The following is a 19,642-nucleotide window of genomic DNA, read 5'->3' on the forward strand; positions in this document are numbered from 1 at the left end:
AAACAACCATCTAAGAGCCGCAGATATTTTAGATATAGATGCAGTATAGATGAAGTTACCTGACATTTCTTTTTTCTTTCTTTCTTTCTCACTTATTTACTTACTCATTTATTTTAAAGGTTTGCATTTATAGCATGTACCTAACACTGGATTGCTGGGAGGAAACTTTGTGCTGAAGCTCTAACGTAATTAGAAATAAACATGTTAAAAACTTGTTAATTACTACAACTGCTAATGTCAACACTCTGTGTTATATTAAATTCAAATCAATTCAGTTTAATTCAGTTTTAATTCAGCTTTATATTAGAAAGATGCTATAATAATTGAGGGGAAATCTCCAAAAATCACAAGACACCATATAAGCAAGCATTTGGTAACAATAGGAAGGAAAAACTCCCTTTTAACAGGAAGAAACTTGTGGGAAAACCAGGCTCAGGCAGCCATCTGCTGCATCTGGTTGGGGTGAGGGGAGGAAGACATGGCAAAAGAGCCTGTGGAAGAGAGGGGGAGATTAAAAATAACTAATAATTAAATTCAGAGTGGTGTACAAACACATAGTGGGTGAAAAAGGTGGCTGAAGAAGAAACACCCATCCGCCTAGGCCTGTTGCAGGATAACTAAAGGAGGGTTCAGGGTCTGATGTAGCACTAACTATATGCTTCATCAAAAAGGAAAGTTTTAAGCGTAATCTTAAAGGTAAAGATGGTATCTATCTCCTGAACCCAAACTAAGAACTGATTTCATAGAAGAGGGAAAGCTGAAGGCTCTGCCTCACATTCTACTTTTAAATGTCCTACAAACCACAAGTAAACCAGCAGTCTGAGAGCAAAGTGCTCTACTGGGGTGATATAGTACTAGATAAGATGGGGCCTGATTATTCAAGACCTTGAAGACCAAGATTTCTCTAAGCTAATATGTGAGAAACATGGTCTCTTAATATTCAGGCCTGCCACATTAAAACCATTGGTTCTGCAAGGCAGTGCTCTTAGAAGGGCTTCTATTGGTCCCAAAATCATCTCATTTAACTGAAAGCACCTAATGAAAAAGTGGAAAGCAAAATCATATGCTTGTTTTGTCAGAATGAGAATGTGCAGATTCGTTGGCCTGCAAGGTTAAAACATATTTCAGTGATGACATCAAAGAGAGCCATACTCGGCTTTGATTCCATGCCACATTGTGTATAAATAAGGGCAGTATTCCTGCACCTTTATTACTGTTTCATATTACCTCTTATTGTGCAAAACATAGCCCACCTACATGCTACAATTTGCAGTACATTTAGTATTATTGACCAAGGTCCATAGGCCCCTATAATTTAAGATACCAAGCGCAGACTTCTGCTGCGCTTCACTACAGGGTCCCTAATATCCTTTGGATTGAAGGCGCTTTAGTTTCCGCTCCAAGCCCGGGACAACATTAGATGGGTAAAAAGGTAAGAATTTCCTAAATGCATATGGAGTTATCTGAAATCATGGCTCTAGTATTCAGTCCTCTCCCCTCCTCCTCCCTTTTCTCCTCCTTTTTCTCTCTCGCCCCTTCTTTCTCAATTGTGTCCCTTGCCTCTGGCAAATGGGAGTCATTTGTTTGTGTGAACTTCCCATAACCCGCAGTGTGTGAGACACTTATCATTCAGAGTGGGGCTGCTTCGTCCCGAGTTGTAATACCTCTTCTCTTCTCTTCTCTTCTCTTCTCTTCTCTTCTCTTCTCTTCTCTTCTCTTCTCTTCTCTTCTCTTCGCCATGTCTGTCCCATTTGACATTTACCATGGTTCATCATAAACAAGTCTCCATATTTCTCTATTCTTTCATTCCCTTCATAATCCCTGCTGCCTTTTTTCTCCCTCTACAGTACACCCCCTGCACTCTCATTCTCTCTCTCTCTCTCCAATCTCATTTCCTATGTAATCTCAGGCTACAGAGGACCATTTTCATTCCTGCTCTACTCATCTTATCATCCACCCTGTCACCTCCTCTGTCTGCTGTCCTTTTTTATATTCCTTTATTCTAACAAGTCTGCATCTCAGAACCCATCAATAGTCCACCCCTTTTCATTTCCCTAATGTAACCCCACACTTGCACGCACATACACACAGCACTGTGTGGCCCTAACCCTTAATTTCATCACCGTAACCTGTTCCCCCATCATTGCAATGTGGTGGACCCCGCTCCCTACAACTATGTAATTGACTCTGTGTGTGTGTGTGTGTGTGTAGCCAGCAGTGCACTATTTTAAATCTGCGTGTGGATTATCTCTGCAGGTCAAAATGAACAGCAACAAGACAAAGCAGATAACTTAAAGAAGGAAGAAGATGTAAAGGGGTGAACAAAATTGTGAGACAAAACTAAATATGAAGGTGACGAAAGGAGGGTGAGACTGGGAGGGACAGACAAAGAGGAAAAGAGTGATTTTAAGGAGGGAAAGCTGTCACCGAAGGCTAAGGTGAACCCTCACCCTCATGCTTGCTTTAATCCCTCATTTATGTGAACTCAGCTTTGGAAATGAAGCTGTCTCTGTATTTTTCTTCCCTTCACCCATCCTGTGGTATAATCAGAAACCACACATGCATTCAACACATACACACACATATACACAGTTGCAGGACAGAGACACAGAAAATCACTCAGGAGAGGTTTTAAATTCATTCCAGAGTTAGAGGCAGAGATTCATACCACCTCACCTTGTCTCCTAGAGGAGAAATCATCGGATATGTTAGAGACAGAGGGGAATTATGGGTAAATGCACTGGTGAGGAATGATAGTCTGCAATCTCCGGCTGTAATCTCGGATCGCTGACACATACCATTCATTTCAGACTGTACCAATATTCTCCTGCGTGGTCTGGAGCCAAAGTGTGTGACTTTGCAATTTTTTTTAGCCATTTTCCATAAAAAAAAAAAAAATCACAGTTTTAAATCACAAATGCAAAGTTACATTTAAAAAAATAAATAAATAAACGCTGAAAAACACTCTCTTTAAAAATCTTGATTGCTTAACTAATCCTGAAGCTTTGATCTTTAATTAGTTTGGGAAAACCACAGATGAAGAATAAATGGTAAAAAGAAACATGTCAGTGTGTTTCACGCTTTAAAACATTAAATAAAATGACTGATATAGGCACTGTGACATCTTAAATGTTGCAGCTAAATGAAGGTGGCTTGTTGCATTTGTTAATTTGGTTCAGATTTTTTCATTCTTTTATTATTGAAATTATGATTATTTTAATCTTTTATTTGGCTTAGGATGGCAGAAGAAGAAGGAAATATATATACACGCAACCAATAAAATGCAACACGTCCCTGTGGAAACAACAGGACTGTACAGCCATCTAGTGGTCATGACAGAAAAAGGCAGTGTGGATTGTTATTTGATGAACAGATCAGAAAAGGGGGATTAACTTTTTGCAGCCCAGCTCTCAGTACTTATACAACAAATAATAATATTGCAGTTTGAAATCAGTTTTTCTCCAAAGCAAGTTAATTGATGCCCTATCAGCTTAGCCACTCTAGAAGCAATGGCCACTTTAGAACTTCTCAATCTTAAGTGTAAAATTAAAACATGCAAACCTAAGATCCAGCTAAGGAAGACCAAAACATTTCACAGTTGCATCCTTCTTTTGTTCCTCCTTCTGTCTGTCTCCTCATCCCTTTGTTTCACCTTCCTCAGGTGGAGTGAGTATCATACTGGTTTGTAATAGCGTGCTGTCAGTGTGGGCCGCTGTGAGGTGAGGTGTGGGGAGGAGAGCAGTGCGTCTCAGATGAGATATGTGACTGGCATGCTAACACGCAGTTTTATCTGAGCAAAAAGAGAGAGAGACAGGGCCCCCACATCTCCTCACTATAGGCCTTTGATTAAAGCTCCCCAGGTACGCACACATACTCACAATTCCAATAACACACACAGGAGTGTACACACACTCACCCGCTCGGATTCTAAATAAATTGCAGCTGGGAGAACACACACACACACACACCTACTGTATATGCACATACACACGTCTTTCCGTTGCAGGTGGTGTTGTTCTGACCTAAGCCAGGTAGCTTGTCCATTATGGAGTTGATAGGAGGATTTGGCCATGTTGATTCTAGACAACATCATCTCCTGCGCCATAAATAACCTGAATGTTTTCTCTGAGTCACACCACAATATATAGACAATAAGAGCTCTCAGCTTTATCCCTGGGTTGCATCCACTGCACGCAAACAATCGCACATACACATAAACCTCCATAAAATGATTGCATGTGGACGGACGTAAGCAGAATCACAGATTTAAAAGTACAGTTGGCCCCTGCTCAGCTTAGTTTCATTGTAAATTACAGCTTTGCATTCGAGTTTGGCTTCAATGTTTGTCTCAAAAATGTGTTTTCCTCAGATGGACCACGGGGGGAAGCTGGTTTGATTTTAGATGAGCAGCGTCGTCCGGCGCTGTGGTCTCAATAGCTTGCCAATAAAGCTTTGGATACAAACTGTATACCCCTGACCAGTGGAACTATGGGGGAGTGTGATGACTTCCATGAGGGAAGTAATAGACAAGCCACACTCACTATTACTGAATGTGGGTAAACCATATTGAAATATATTTCTGCCAATTTGTCATTATCTGTGTCTATATTGTCTTCCTTTCCAAATATGGAAAAAAAAGTCAATTTTACCTTTTTTCCATTTAGCAAAAAAACCCTATACTGAAATTACTTTTTATGGTTGTGGAAACAGATAAATTGGAAAGGAATCATCTTTTTTTTCCAGACATTTTTTTATTTGTTTTATAAAACACAAAAATGAATGAATGCATAGACATATAATATTTCATATATTACATATACAACAAGTAGTACACCTGGCACGCTGTTGTATTTCACCTCTTGAGAGCTAGAGGGTAGTACTGTGCTACAGCATAATGTACTGAATGGCAAGGTCATTACAGTTAATCCAAATTGACAAATTCATTCACAAGCACTTCTTAAAGATTGTCTTTTAATCAACATATAAATTCAGAAATGTACACATCATCAGTACAAACCAACCAAAATATACAGCTGATTCAAGAAACTGGATGGATTTATATTTTCTGTCATTTTGAATATATACAGCAAGTTAAATATTATCCACATTCCTTTCTGCATTTATCATGAATTTCATTACTGCAACGCTGATCTTTATTATATTAATATATGTATGTATATCAGTCAAATCTCATTGTGTAAGCTATGTGTATTATAACTCAGTATCAAATATTAACCACAAATTTAAATATATATATAATTTTGTTGCATAACTGTCATTTACTTCCTGTGTACATACTGTAGTTTAGAGGTGAGCACAGTTTTAGATGTATTAGGCCCAAAAGAACAGTATTATTTTTGTGATAGACAGCTTTTTTTCCTGAGTATCTTTAATTTTTTTTATATTTATTTTTTTGCAATAGCTTTTTTTCCTATAATGAATAAAAGCAATTTTTGTACATTCACATATTTTCAGATAAGTTATAAACTGTACAGTTTAGTACATTAGGATTGATCTACAGTAGATATATGTTTTATATATATGTATAACCAATCAAGTAAGAAATTTAAGACAAGAAAGAAAGTTAAAAAAAAACAAACATTTTCATTTCACTAAGCAAGGGGGGTGCCTTACTGACTTGAATACCATCAGTCAGTTAATGGTTTTAAGTGACCACATAGATGCACAACTTCCTTCATTAATCCCAGTTTTGCAGCAGAATATTAAACTCTGAGGGCTCAATTTTCTTGAGACTGAACACAGATGGAGGCTCAGACACAAAAGCAGCAACAGGTGAAACAGAAAGCACACAAATTTCAAAATAAAAATCAAGATACATCACCTTAAATAGGCTGTCAGCAGTGCTTATTTAAACAGACCCATTTATGTCTTAAAAGTAAAGTCAGCATTCTAAATATAAAAGAGTCTCTCTGCAAAATACCAGTTTAAAATACTCATCAAACAAAATAAACGGTCTTCAGGTCACTTAGAGATAATTTTGTTAAACAAACGGTCAGACTGAAATTCAGCGAAACCATGAAGAGAGCTCCTGCCGCCACCATCTGGACTTTTTTTTTTCTTCCGGTGTGCTGCAAGCTTTTATCTTCCTTACTCAGCACAGCGAAATTAAAGGCTACTGGACCCCTGCGGGAGTCTATCCCTGATATTTAAAAAAAAATTTGGAAGGCATGCATTTGAGCTTGTTTTAAAATGTTTTCACCAACATGTTTACTTGTTTAACATTCAGGTTGGATGAAAGTCATGTGAGCAAATATTTATGAATATGATTCCAGTGGTCACAATGAAATAATATACAAATGTAATGTGAATATATATAAGTTTAGATAGAGTGTGGACTTTGTATTACACATAATATATATACATATACATATATATATATATATATATATATATATATATATATATATATATATGTGTGTGTGTGTGTGTGTGTGTGTGTGTGTGTGTGCACGTATTTTGATGGAGCTTGGGACTCATCCTGGGGACAGCTGCATTACTCCAGATGATTTCACTGTTAAATCTCTGAGAAATAGCTTTCTAGTGTGATGCTCAGAAAAACAGAGAACATGCCTTTAGTTGACGGATCCTGCTGCCAAGTCTGGAGATTTAAATGAATAATAAAGTTGCTGCTGTGCCATCATCGCAACTTAAATACAATCCCTCTTTCATATCAGTGACTACAGTGGAAGCACACGTATTATTCTTGCTGCGGTGTGATGACTATGGGTAAGACATGGTCTGAGCGTGTTTTAAGGCAAATACAATTTTGTGCTAAAATGAGCACCAATGTTTGACTGTGCCGCCTGATCAGGATACCCAGAGCCTGCGCTGCCAAACACTCTGGTGCCAGGAAATAAGCAAATAAGCATAGACACACACGCAGACACACACAGACAGGGTTGTACCTGAAAAAGACTGCATAAATATTGTGCTTTTCTTTTGTGAGTTTTGCCACTGTAAGAAAATAAAACCTTGAAATGTGGTGCACATAACCGGTTAGGATAGCCAGGAGCTCCAGGAGTCATGGGGTAGGAAAGTCTAACTGTTGACACTGAACAGAGATTTCTGTCATAATTTTCATACCATGCCTGGATAATGAACAGGGGGCAAGGAAACTGATCTGCTCTCAGATTCGTTGACATAATGCAGGAAAGAGTCAGGGGTCTGTCTGTGCAGAAGGTGAAGGGCTCGCTGGAGGACAAACAGGCTGGGGAAAATGTTTGTACATTTCCGGTGCAGGACCCTGCGGGGGCGATGGGATGGGAGTGTCTGGAGAGGCTGCAGGAAAAGAGACAGGGACAAAGCAACATTTGTAGGATTGTGTGATATACATACATATATATTACAGATTTTAATTACTTTGTTGAAGCATAATTTTAAAAAAAAAAATTTGTTTTTGGACACACTCTTTAGATAAGATAAAGTGTGTGTTTGTTTGTGTGTATGTGTGTGTCACGTTTGCTCCAGTGTTACTGAATGCACTTTACATGACTGCATGCATTTTTATTTGTGTGTGTGTTAACTGATAGCATCCAGAAACTTACCTATTTGTGGAGTGTGATTGACAGGCATGGTACTGATGACCAATGTGTGTCCAGTCACAGGGTCCTGGGCCAGCTGGGTGTGTGCTGAATGGTGCAGGTGTGTGGGTTCTGTTGCAAGCCCTTAAAATATAACACAGGTGCAAATAAACTTCAACACACAGTGATGAAGTTGTAACCAGAGTAATTTTGCAGATTTCTTCCTACTTTGTTTCATGCTCTACTTTATGTTCAGGGGTGTGGATAAAGGGGGCACCTGGGGTGCCACTACCTCCCTGAAATTTGATTGCCACTCCTTGTTGCCCCCTTAAAGCTGTGTTGCCATGTCAGATAAATGTATAATTATGTAGTGCTAAATAACATTACATGCAGTGATAAAATTTTGAAAGTTGGACCCCCTCTCATCTACCTCAGTAGTCTGGGCTACTTCCTACCATCCCCTGTAAATGTAGAGACTATGTTATTTATGTATACCACTCAGTAAAAATTAAACATATATACTGTTGTAACCAGACTAACTTTTATTCAGCTTTTACCATATTACAGTTGCAAAGCGGTTAGGTTTTTGAGTGTTTCTACAGGTGAGAGGTCTGTTCACATTAAAATATATTAACTCACTGAATTTTCAGCTAGTTTGTTTGTGTGTGTGTAGATATCCTATTTCCTTTTAAAAAGATGGGCCAACCTGAATGAAACTTTGTACAGACATTGTCACATATACAGTTACTGTGACCAGCGATATGTTTAAAAAATGTTTATAATAAATCCCAGTTCTTTTGATTTTGGTGTATCATGTTCACTTCATCATTCCCCAGAGGATGCCATGTTATGTTCTCCGATATGTGTATGTCGCCCGTACGTGATTTCACGGTCACGAAAATTTGAATCAATGAGAGAGTTCTGTTCGAGTCACCACTGAATACAGATTAAAGAATAAGAAATACGGTCCTTAAATATCACAGCCGTAGAACTTAACAGGTGACATTTCATTCCAGTAAAGCTAAAGAAGCTGTAAGTACTGCAAAAAGTTTTTATGTAAAACTTAATTTTTCATTTTGGTTATGTGGGTGTTATTAATGATTCCTGTATTATATACACAATATTTCTTTAAAATATAAATGAATTACTATGAAGGCAGCAGTTTGAGGTTAAAAGACCAAAGGCAGGATGTGAAACCATGAGGCTACAATTGTGATCTTAAATTATTGTAGAAAAAAATATTTTACACATTTACTATCTCCTAAAGCCCTTTTTTTTTTTTAAATTACAGGTTCCATTTTTGTCTGTTTTTGGTGATTATTACCAGACATACTAACATAACCTGTAAGCCGTCTGTCTTTCTGTTTAAACAAGTTCATATATACATATATGTCTGTGCTATTCATGAGTAAAGCTAAAAAAATTACTTATGATATGAGAAGACACATTGTTTTTTATAGATGTTTATAAGCTATACGGGATCTTTCCTTTTGTCTTTGAGTTTTGCTTGATCATACTCATTGCTAAATATATGTCATCTTAACAGAATTTGAATAGCCTGAGAGTTTTTATTACTGCGTTTTGTGTGTGGTTTCGTTCTACGTTCTGACAAGATGCTGGCAAATGCAACAAATGCAGCTATTTCTGTGCTCTTTCTTTTAAGTCGGGTTGTCATATTATGGAGGGGTTTTTTTAAGCATATATGGTGAAAACTGGAAAACATTTTTGGAGATGACTTTTTAGTTTATGTCTCAAGCTTCAATTGTCTGTCATGGCCCTCCTGAGAATATATTTGATACACTGTAGCTTTAACTTCAGATTTCCCGTATTTATATACATTTAGATGTGTTTGCAGATGTCCCTAGCAGCATCTTATGTACCCGGTTTATTCTATTTCAGCTTAACGTAATATAAATATAAATGCGTATTGTACAAAGTTATTGTGTAAAATCTTTAACTTTTTGCCTCCTGTATATAAACTAGAAAACTTTCGAGCAAGTATTCTTTTCGTTTTCCGCAGTGCTTCATAATTCTGCACTGAGGAATTTCAACAGAGGATTTGGTGGTAGTGCTCAAGGTCAAATGAGTTTTTTCTGCAGATTTACAAGCACAGACATCAGCCAATCTCACCTCCTAGAAGCATTTCATGCAACAGGTTGTCTATCTTGGCCAGGCCGCAAAACTTAATGAACTGGAGCTGTTCGATCATCTGCCAGGTGATGCTCTGCAGGGTGGGCAGCAGGAGTAACAGCTCTCCAAAACGACCCCTGGAGTCATACTGACGATCATTAATGTAGTCTTCCAGACTCATCTGAACCTGTGCGCACGCACAAACACAGAGTCCCTATGTGGTCACATGTTACTGTCATTATAAGCAAAATCCATTTTTCTTTAATTTTGCTGACATATTGAAAGACGATGTGCATAAATTAAAAGAAAAACACATGATGACATTGAGGTTGACATTGACAGGATGGTTGCTTTTGAAATCAAAATCATTTACATGACTGAAAATTAAAAAAAAAAAAAAAGAAGCTAAAAATATCCTAGAAAGACCAGATGTCCCGCAACAATCTAGAAAGGTCAAATGCTTGACCTACCTGCAGTCGCATGGTCTTAATCTTCGAAGGATCCCGCAAAGACTTTGCATCTGCAGAATGGAAGGCAAAGCAAGGAAGGGGGGTTGCGTTAAGGCGGGGAAGGGATATAGGACAGGATTGAGGGACAGGGCAGCACAGGATAAATAAATAAATAAAAATGGAAAGATCATGGATGGAATTGCGGATATGAGTGGAATTGATGGAATGATTATGGTCAAACTTTGGCATGAAGTGCAAAATGAAGGATTTAGTGAAGGGGATAGAAAAGGGAGGGAGTAACAAAACATGGGGGCAGGGATTGTGGTCACACTAGGGTAACGTAAAGAGGCAAGAGAGGGATTGGGACCTAACTTTGAGGGGAAATCTAGCCGGGACATGTTGGGAAAGACGGATATGGGCAGAAAAGGCAATGCAGACAAGATAAAATCGTCTGTTCAAATTGATTGTGATGTCTGTCATCATCTGTGGTTTACTATTTTTACTGGTTCTGGGGTTAAATGCCACTTTTTATTCATTACCTGGGTCAAAAAAGACAATAGCCTTGAGTGCTGCAAACTCGTTGTCATCTATTTGTATTTCCTGGAAGGGCCGCACCAGCTCATCCAGGACTCTGTTGGCTACCCTACAGATCTCTGGTTCAGGACTGTCTCTGTGGATCACACAGCCATTACCTGCAGGCACAGTGAGTAAAGTTAGCGGCAGTGTTGAGATGAAGTAGGTACTGAACATGGGTGTGTATGAGGTGGAGCGCTGTGGTATGTGCTTTTGGAGCCAGGTGGATTTTTGTTTCCTTCAGAGAAACTTGTAGACTCTCTTTTAGGCAGGGCAATGGGCTATATGGGCTGGAAAATAGGTGTGGAGATCTTAAGAAGTATAAAAGTGCCTGATTGTTTGTAGTTGCTTACAGTATGATGTACCGATAATGAATAATGTAATTTACAAGAAAAACTTTTGAAGTCACAGAGAAACAGAAAGCTTTAGTTAATCATTCTAAGTCCACATGACTTCACCACACATAAGGAAGAGACCTTTCTAGTCATTGGTTTCTACCTAAAAGCAGGAAGTCCTTGAATGGCATTGACCTTTTGGCAACCCCAAGCAAGAGGTGTTCACCAGCATGAGCCCGAAGCAAGCTCACCTATGGACAAACACACACAGGTAAACAAAGAACAGAAACAATGAAAAATGCCTCAACAATGCCCTAGTGGTCTGTGTATGCTAATTTAAAATAGCATTTAATCATTACCTTCAAATATTCTGTTTTCAAACCTCGCACACCAACAAGTGCTGAAAATTAGTTTCCAAAACCAGACATGAGATAATAAGTACAGTATTGTACAAATGTCCTGAGTCCACCCTCATTTCTCTATATTTTGGTTCCAAGTGCTTGCTTCTAATTTTTTAAAGTGGTCTTATTCAATAGTTCTCCAGGATGTCTGAAGGGCTTTGTACCTGACTGTTTTCAGAGGAATGTTTATTTGTTTTGTTTCGCTCTGCTTTTTGTTAAGCTATTTCAAACGGACCTATGAATCATTCAAGCATAAAAAAGGATTGTAACTCAAGGGATTAACCAATGTTCTGTCTACACATAACAACTCTGGAAAAGAAACCATTTTAAATTGTATCTTTGAGCACTTTGTTGCTAGCAACCGAAAAAACTCCACAATTTCTTCCCCTTTCCTTAGTTGAATTTATGGCAAATGCCAAAGATAACACAGTTTCACAGGCATAAAATATATATTTTTTTGCACCTGCAAGGGGATTCTCAAAAAGCTGTTACTTGAAAATTTGGCATATCTCAGCAATGTGTGTAAAAACATAGAGAATCTGTACAGGTGGAGGACAAAAGACGATGCGGCAAGCCTAAACAGTATGTGCAGAAGATGAAGAGTAACTGAAGTCACGTTGTTAAGAAATAGGAAAACTCCAGCAAGGACCTCAGCAACTAAAATGTGCATCTGGCTAGGGATGGGTACCGGACCGGAAAGCAGCGCCGAAAAGCAGCGCACATTTCGGTGCTTTATTTCGGTGCTTTTTTTTCCTGAGATGTCATACACTTTGGATTCTAGCCAATCATTTTGCCTTTCCGAGGATAGTAGGCGGGCCCAGGTACGTACGTTCTTTTAGAGCAGAGCTACAGATTAAAAATGCCCAAAGCGAAGCGGTCAAAGTCTGGCTGTACTTCACAGCAAAAGATGCAAACTCAGCAGCCTGCAACATGTGCTTTAAGGTTATATTGTGCAAAGGAGGTAACACCTCGAATCTGATGAAACACCTGGCGACGTATAGCATTTTGTTAAAAGCCGAGAAATGCGCCGTATTTGATAGCTTGCTGAGAGACCTCACACCGTGCACATCTACTGCGGGTGGGTTGCCTGTTATCGGACCCGGATTTAGCAACATCCCCCAAGAACCCGAAGAGTAGAGTCCTGGCCCGTAGCCCTGCCAGTGTAGCAGAAATGATGAGGGATGATGATGGCAGCAGCAGCCGTTCTTCTCTGCGTGAGTAGCTTAATGTTGTTCGTGTGTAAGCTAACCACATTATTGAATTAATGCATGTAAGGTGAACTAGCAAACACCGTGGTAGTTACATGCGGCTGTCTTCTTGTTTGATGGCAGATACTCTCTTCACCCTGGCCAAAAAGGCTAAAATGACCAAAGAAAAAGTGGAAAACAGCTAAACATGAGAGGTTTTTGGACAAAGTTTGTGTTTTTTCCATTGATTAAGCACTGCTTCCAGCCAAGAGTGATACCATAAATCCCCTATAGCTGCAGAAAAGGCTAACATTGTTATCTTTTTACAGCTGAACATGAGAGGTTTTTGGACTAATTTTGTGTTCTCCATTCTTTAAGCACCGGTTCGAGCACCATTTAAGCACCGGCACCGTTTCAAAAGTACCGGTTTGGTACTGGTATTGGATAAAACCTAAACGATACCCATCCCTACATCTGGCCCTTCAGCTGTTCACCAAGCCTTAGTAGAAATAGCCTCAGTGCAAAGGTGGCTGTCAAGAAGCCATGGGCAAGAACTGGACTGTGTCATCAATATATACAAAGGAGATCAGGAGAGAGGCACAGCAGTGAATGTCCACAGAAACCTGTAAATTACGGTGGAGGCTCTCAGCCAGTGGTGCTGTGAATCTTGTCAAACATGGATTGGCCTTGCAAGAGCCTGGACCTTAACATTATTGAAGCAGTGTGACTTAATTGGGACTGAGAACATAACATTCAAAGAATAGCTTTAGAATGGCCTTTAAGACTACCTCAAGAAATGGCAAGAAATTTTAGGTTGAATTGGATATTAAAGGCAGTCATACAAAACTTCAAGTTCCTTAGGATTGTCCAAACTCTGTACAAAGTCTTTCCATGTATGTTTTTAGATGTTACAGTACATTGCTATAGCCATTTGCTATCATATATTAGGAAGTGAGGGGCAGCTCAAGACTTTTGCACAGTACTGTATGCATGACACTCATTACATGCAAAGAAGAAACGTCACAGTCACAGATTGCAAATCAGACAGAACAGCCAGTTACCTGGTCATCCAGTGGAAGTTCTCCAAAAGTAGGAATATATTTGGCCCATTCCACCAACACCAATAACTGCTGTCTCATAGAATCACATATGTCCCCTACAGTGGCTGACTTCTGCTCTGACAAGTCTGCTATTCCAACTGGAGTAGTGCTCTGCCGGAGAAGAGGAATTGAACAGCTTGCAGGTTACAGGTCACTCATGTTACTGATAAAGTTTATCAACTAACATACAAACATAAAAGATATTTAAAATAAGAAATTTATAAAGGGATTATCACCTGGTGGGACAATGATTCTGCTTGGGCCAAAATAGTAATGGTTGGAAGGTCTTGGGAGTCGGAGATACTTCTTCGGGAACTGATCCGATCCCTCTCATTCTGCACAGCTAATATATCACAGCCATAATTATGTTTGTGTGTATGCATGAAAGAGGAAGCAATCTAAAAAAGGGAACAGTGAAGAAGCAACATCTCCAACACTTTACCAGTCAAATAGCCCCCCCCCCCCCCCCTCCCCCCCAAAAAAAGAGTAACAAAGTAACAATAATGAAGCTTTATTCCTGGTTTTCCAGTTTTGAGGCATTAAATTTTAAGTAATTTATGAGTGTTAAGAGATGCCTGCATACACTACGACAGTTAATAATTAGGAAAAATAGCACTACAGACTCTCATCAACAAAAGGAGTCAAACGTTAACCTGATACAATCCAGAACAACATGTTTAAATAACACATGATTAGGGGTTGTAAAACTCTGAGCGAAGGTTATACCCCTCATAAATACAAACACACACTAAGTAAACACCTGTTTTATGGCAGAGCCCATTTCATCCATCTTGAAGCAGTTGTCGGTTTCTCTTACAGAAGTAATTCCTTCTCTCATTTTAATTTTCCACTTTGTCAGTAAACTTCACTAAGAAAGGTACTTCTCCTTCATAGTGTGTATATAATGTACATACAGTGCTGTGAAAAGGGATTGGCCCTCTTCATGATGCCTTATCTTTTTGCATATTTGCCACATTTACATGTTTCAGATGATGGAACCAATTTTAATATTAGACAAAGATAACTCGGGTAAATACTGGTTGACAGTTATCTAAACCCACCTGGCCCTACGTGGAAAAGTAAATGGCCCCTAAACTTAATAACTAGTTGTGCAATGAGTCATTCACATCGCGGTGGAAAAACTTTGGCCCACTTTGGAAAACTATTTTTATTCCATTTCATTTTGAGCATGAACAGCCTCTTTAAGGTCACGCCGAAGCATCTCAGTAGAATTTGAGTCCAGACTTCGACTAGACCACTCCAAACACTTCCGGAGTGTTTTGGATCATTGTTCTGCTGCATAACTTGAGAACACTTAAGCCTGACTGATGACGGATGGTCTTCTTTATGTAAAGAGCAGAATTCATGGTTCCATCAGTTATGGCAAGTCATTCAAGTCCTGAAGTAGCAGAGCAGGACCAGATCGTCATTGCCAAGTCGCTTTCTTATTGTTGAATCATGAACTCTGACCGTAATTAAGGCAAGTGACCTTTCAGCCTACTTCATTTCTCACTTTCTTGATTTATCTGATCTGGCAAATGAATGAAATCATTGTTTAAAAAATGCATTTTGTATTTACTCAGGTTATCTTTGTCTAATATTAAAATTTGTTTGACAATTTTGTGTGACATATATGCAGAAACGTAAAAGCTCAGGAAGACTCTATCTCTATTCTCTGCATGTAGGTGTAACAATTTCACTTCGCGTCTCATTCAAAAGAGGTTTCACTACCTTCTTTTTTCATGCCAGCTCTGAAGCATTTGTTGAGTCTGCAGAAACGACACTGGTTCCTCTTATCTTTATCCACGACGCACTGTCTGCTGAACCTTCAGAACATGCAAAGTTATCAGAGCAAGAAAATTGTGACATATCATTCAACAATAAAGTATGCAACCCTGAAACAAAAAGCAAATTATCACTATTTTTGGCAAATTATCTTAAGGGTGCATGCGTATAAAAGCACATTTGTGATGATATTTATGACAATTGCATGAACTATTTCTTATATTTCCCACATGCATACACACATTATGCATTTCATGCTTGCACAGTGTATCTTTGCAAACTGTACCTGCAGGTATAGACGTGGCTCTTGCGTATCGAGCGTCTGAAGAAGCCTTTGCAGCCATCACAGCTGGAGGCTCCATAGTGTTTCCCTGTGGCTTTATCTCCACAGATTGCACAGTTACTAATGATCCCATCTGGACCAGGCAGGCTTGGCTCTGTCGGCATGCTGTCTGGAGCACCAAAAAAACAAAATAAAACACTCACACAGGTAAATACAAATGCATATGCATCATGCACACGTCATTCTTCCAAAAGTGATTCACTTTGTGCATTTTATGATGATGATGGAGATTTTGACACTTTGGTCCCCAATCTCCAATAACCATGTGGTGATATGAAAGACCATAGCATACAGTTCACATTATTTTCACACATTTCAAGCTATTCAGTGACCCCTAAAGCCCTGTGGGTGGGGGCTTTTTGGATCACGAAAGAGGCCACTCTGATCAGGAAATGATCATAGGATTAAAGGTGATTTTGTAATGACTTTTATCCCCAAAGGAACTCAAAAGTCCCACTCGGTAGGTCAGCAAAATGCCCCTTCACCATTAGACCCACTACATCCTCTGTGGGGTTAGATTTTTTCCTTTAACTTCTCAGTGTAGTGCCTCTGTGGGAGCAATTAAGTTATAAAATGTTTAGTTAATTAGTCACTGTGTGAAGCCTTACTCCAGAAATAAAAAATATCAAAATGTCCCCAAAAAACAAAACAACCCCCCCCCCAATACCTGCTTTTCATTGATGCACGGTGGTCACAGGTGCTCACTGCAAAATCTAGAAAAGGAATTCTTGTGTCCTCAAACCATTTATCACTGAAGGAAACCCATAACACTGCTGATACTTCTCTGGTAAATGTGTTATGCATTGTGTTGGAGGATGTCTGGTATTACCAGACATTGCTGTTAATGACAAAACATGATTGTCATTGTCTTTATTTCTATTTTTATGTCTTTATTGTCATCATCAACATAATCTCTACCATTATCACCAGCATCGTCACTGTAATAGAAACCATCACCGTCATCACTGCCTCCATCTAAGTTGTTCTGTTAAAGTCTACTAAATGGAACCTGCTGTCGATCGAGTAAAAATTCAAGATGCATCGAACACATACATGTTTAAATTTCTACTGCGCACAACTCATTTGGTCTCACACGGACCAGTGCCATTGTAAAATGAGTCAATGAGTGTCTACAGTAAATGTTTGACTAATTTTCCTTCCATGCTGAGGTAACGCCCGTGTATCACAGAGATGTGTGCTTGCTGTCCAGTAAAATATCTTTATGACACATTCCTGCAGTTTCTGCTAAACTGCTTGGTTATCATTCATTTAGTCCCCCTCAAACTTTGACACAGCCCTTTTATTTCCTTCACAGCACACACTTCCATGATGCATACACACATACACACACATACACAGGCAACAACAGGCAAGTGGGATTTACTATACATAATGTTGTCAAGCAAGACACACATACACACTGGCAGTCAGTATTAAAACATCAGTCAGAGTTTCCCAAGCAGTGCACTTGAGCATATCAAACACATCAAACACATTTCCCCTCTTTCTGCAAATAGCAACTCATTTGCGTTCAGCTGCTGTCACTAAACTTCATCAGTGACTGTCTTATTTAACAAACAACCACAACTCCTCATCCAGTACTCTGGCTGATGACCCAATCAGATCATTCTAAAGGCCCTGATAAGTATGTGAGAGAGTGGCCTATCTTTCAATGTATGTCTTTCTGTGTGCTTGACTTGTTTGTGTTTTGGTGTGAATCTGTCTGTATTTGCACACACTTACCTCGTCCTACATAGAGTACCTCTGCATGCTCAAAGCCCAGCGTGTTGTACGAAGGATCCAGGCCTTCACAGTAGTTGGCTATTTCCATATCTAACAGAGTTTTACTCTGAGGAGTAGGAGGATACTTCATTCCTGTTTCAGCCTGGTTTTCTCTCTCTTCTCTTCTCTTCTCTTCTCTTCTCTTCTCTTCTCTTCTCTTCTCTTCTCTTCTCTTCTCTTCTCTTTTCCTACAGTTCTGCCTCTGTTTCATCTATTTCTTTCAGAAATAACAAGGGAGATCCCTGTCATAAAAGACCCATAATCTGATCTGATTGGGTCTTGAACAATAAGGAGGGGAGGAGCTGGGGTTCTTCTCACCTTATTACACTTCACTTATCTACCCTTCTCTCATACACTTATCACAGGGATGAATAGATAGTGATAAAAGAGACATTTCCTTTCCCTCCTCTGTCTTTCATTGCTCTTTTATTTATTTATTTGGAGAACGCTTGCACACTATGTGTACAATTTAGGCGTTTGTTCTTACAGAGAGTAACATGTATGAATGTGCATCTGACGTGTGTGTGTGTGTGTGTGTGTGTGAGTGACTGTGCGTGTCCTTCCCAGGTTTCCTAATCTAATCAATGGTGAAGTAATAGCACCACCACCTCAGCAGATATAATCTATAAGGACACACAGTGAAGTAGAAAACACTGATAACTCCCATTAAGGCATCCACATACATACCATGGGTTCACCCAACCCACTGTTTTTAACTCTTTATTTACTCTTTTTCTACTACAAGTTTCTAAATAATCTGACTGCTACTTTAAACATCACCAACAACACTGCTTTTAATTTCTTCTTCTTTCATAGTGTTTTAGCTCAGTCATCAATGTCTATGGTTTCATATCAGTTAGAATAATTATTTGCAAAAAAACAAAAAAAACAAAACAAAAAAAACAAGATTAGTAAGTACAAATTGACTCTAAAGTGCAAATTGAACAGGTGTTACCCTCCTATTTTGAGTCAGGGATGTTAAAAACATAATATGACCACCTTTGCATGAATCCATCAACATGTGCCTAACCCACCCATTTAAATCAGGGGTTTCATTACACTAACTCTTATTGTGTGGGTTAAAGGTAATCAGCTTGAGGCATTGTGCTGTGAAGGCTGTAAATGATAAGAGGCAGTGTTATAGGAGATTTGATGCCCTAAATCAGCAATGAATGGCCCAGTCAGAGGGGTTCATCATATATGTGCAGGTATGATGTGGTCAGTTTAGGCAACAATATTGCACACATGACAGAAAACGCTATTAGCACTTGGCTGCATGGTAATAACAGATATATTCTATAATATTGGAAGCGTAGGGACTAAGAGACAGAGGCGATAGAGAGAGAGAGCGATGTGATAGAGAGATTATAGAGAGATTACATTTTAACCAGGTAGTAACGTTAGGACTCCTGACTCATCACATTTGTGGAAAGGGAAGATGAAGAATTGCATCCTTGCGGTCACATTTAGTCTGTAGTAGCATTACGGTAGAATCAGAAAGTGTAATATGAGGTTGTAAGTATAAAGGCATGAGGGTAAATGCGGATGCTCCATGTTAGTTTCTAATAAAGGTTCTTGTGTGATTACAGTTTAATAGACAACAAAGAATCGTGCTTTTAGGCTTGTAGATAGAAAGAAAAATCAATGTTCACTCAAAAGTAAAAAAATCTTTAATCCGGAACAGCCTAAACGCTCTAAAAGGCTTTTTTAAAGCTTCACCTTCCACTCTTAAGAGCAAGGACAGAAAGCACAGCAATTGAGGTCTTTATTTCTGTAATGATGAGTGCCTTTGATCTTTCCCCTCTTTTTCATTTTGAATACATAAGAAAGCACTTTCTGATTTGCACTAAGGAAGCTACAACATTTGGAACAGCGAGGGTGATCAGCTGCTCGTGTTGTTTTACAGTAGGTTGTTAATTTTGTTGATCTCTCAGATACATTGAAAGCCTATTCTGCCACCTGGCAAAAAAAGAAAATATAATATAGAAGCAGTTCAGCCTAGACGTAAATTTAAAT

General features: G+C 38.9%; 1 protein-coding gene across 1 annotated transcript; it reads right to left on the reverse strand.

Annotated features, from left to right (window-relative positions):
* Positions 1-6,451: 6,451 nt before the first annotated feature.
* hnf4g (hepatocyte nuclear factor 4, gamma) lies at positions 6,452-17,841 on the reverse strand. The gene is made up of 11 exons (XM_084939089.1): positions 17,588-17,841; positions 15,788-15,953; positions 15,448-15,542; positions 13,953-14,059; positions 13,678-13,827; positions 11,192-11,279; positions 10,660-10,812; positions 10,142-10,191; positions 9,672-9,858; positions 7,566-7,685; positions 6,452-7,299 (listed from the first exon to the last, which is right to left on the reverse strand). Exons 1-11 carry the CDS (start codon positions 17,835-17,837, stop codon positions 7,178-7,180), a joined length of 1,488 nt encoding a protein of 495 aa, XP_084795215.1. The 5' UTR covers positions 17,838-17,841; the 3' UTR covers positions 6,452-7,177.
* Between the last annotated feature and the right edge of the window lie 1,801 nt (positions 17,842-19,642).

This window comes from Perissodus microlepis, chromosome 9 (assembly GCF_051167445.1).
Source record: "Perissodus microlepis isolate ML-2025 ecotype Zambia chromosome 9, ASM5116744v1, whole genome shotgun sequence".
Classification (NCBI taxonomy): domain Eukaryota; kingdom Metazoa; phylum Chordata; class Actinopteri; order Cichliformes; family Cichlidae; genus Perissodus; species Perissodus microlepis.

Bases quoted from the DNA above. Each gene is read 5' to 3' on its own strand.
- hnf4g (XM_084939089.1), bottom strand. From the start codon at position 17,837: ATGAAACAGAGGCAGAACTGTAGGAAAAGAGAAGAGAAGAGAAGAGAA. The intron at 15,954-17,587 runs GTAAGTGTGTGC...TTGGTGCTCCAG, and splicing joins GGTACTCTATGTAGGACGAG to ACAGCATGCCGACAGAGCCA. The intron at 10,192-10,659 runs GTAATGAATAAA...TCCATTCTGCAG, and splicing joins TATTGTCTTTTTTGACCCAG to ATGCAAAGTCTTTGCGGGAT.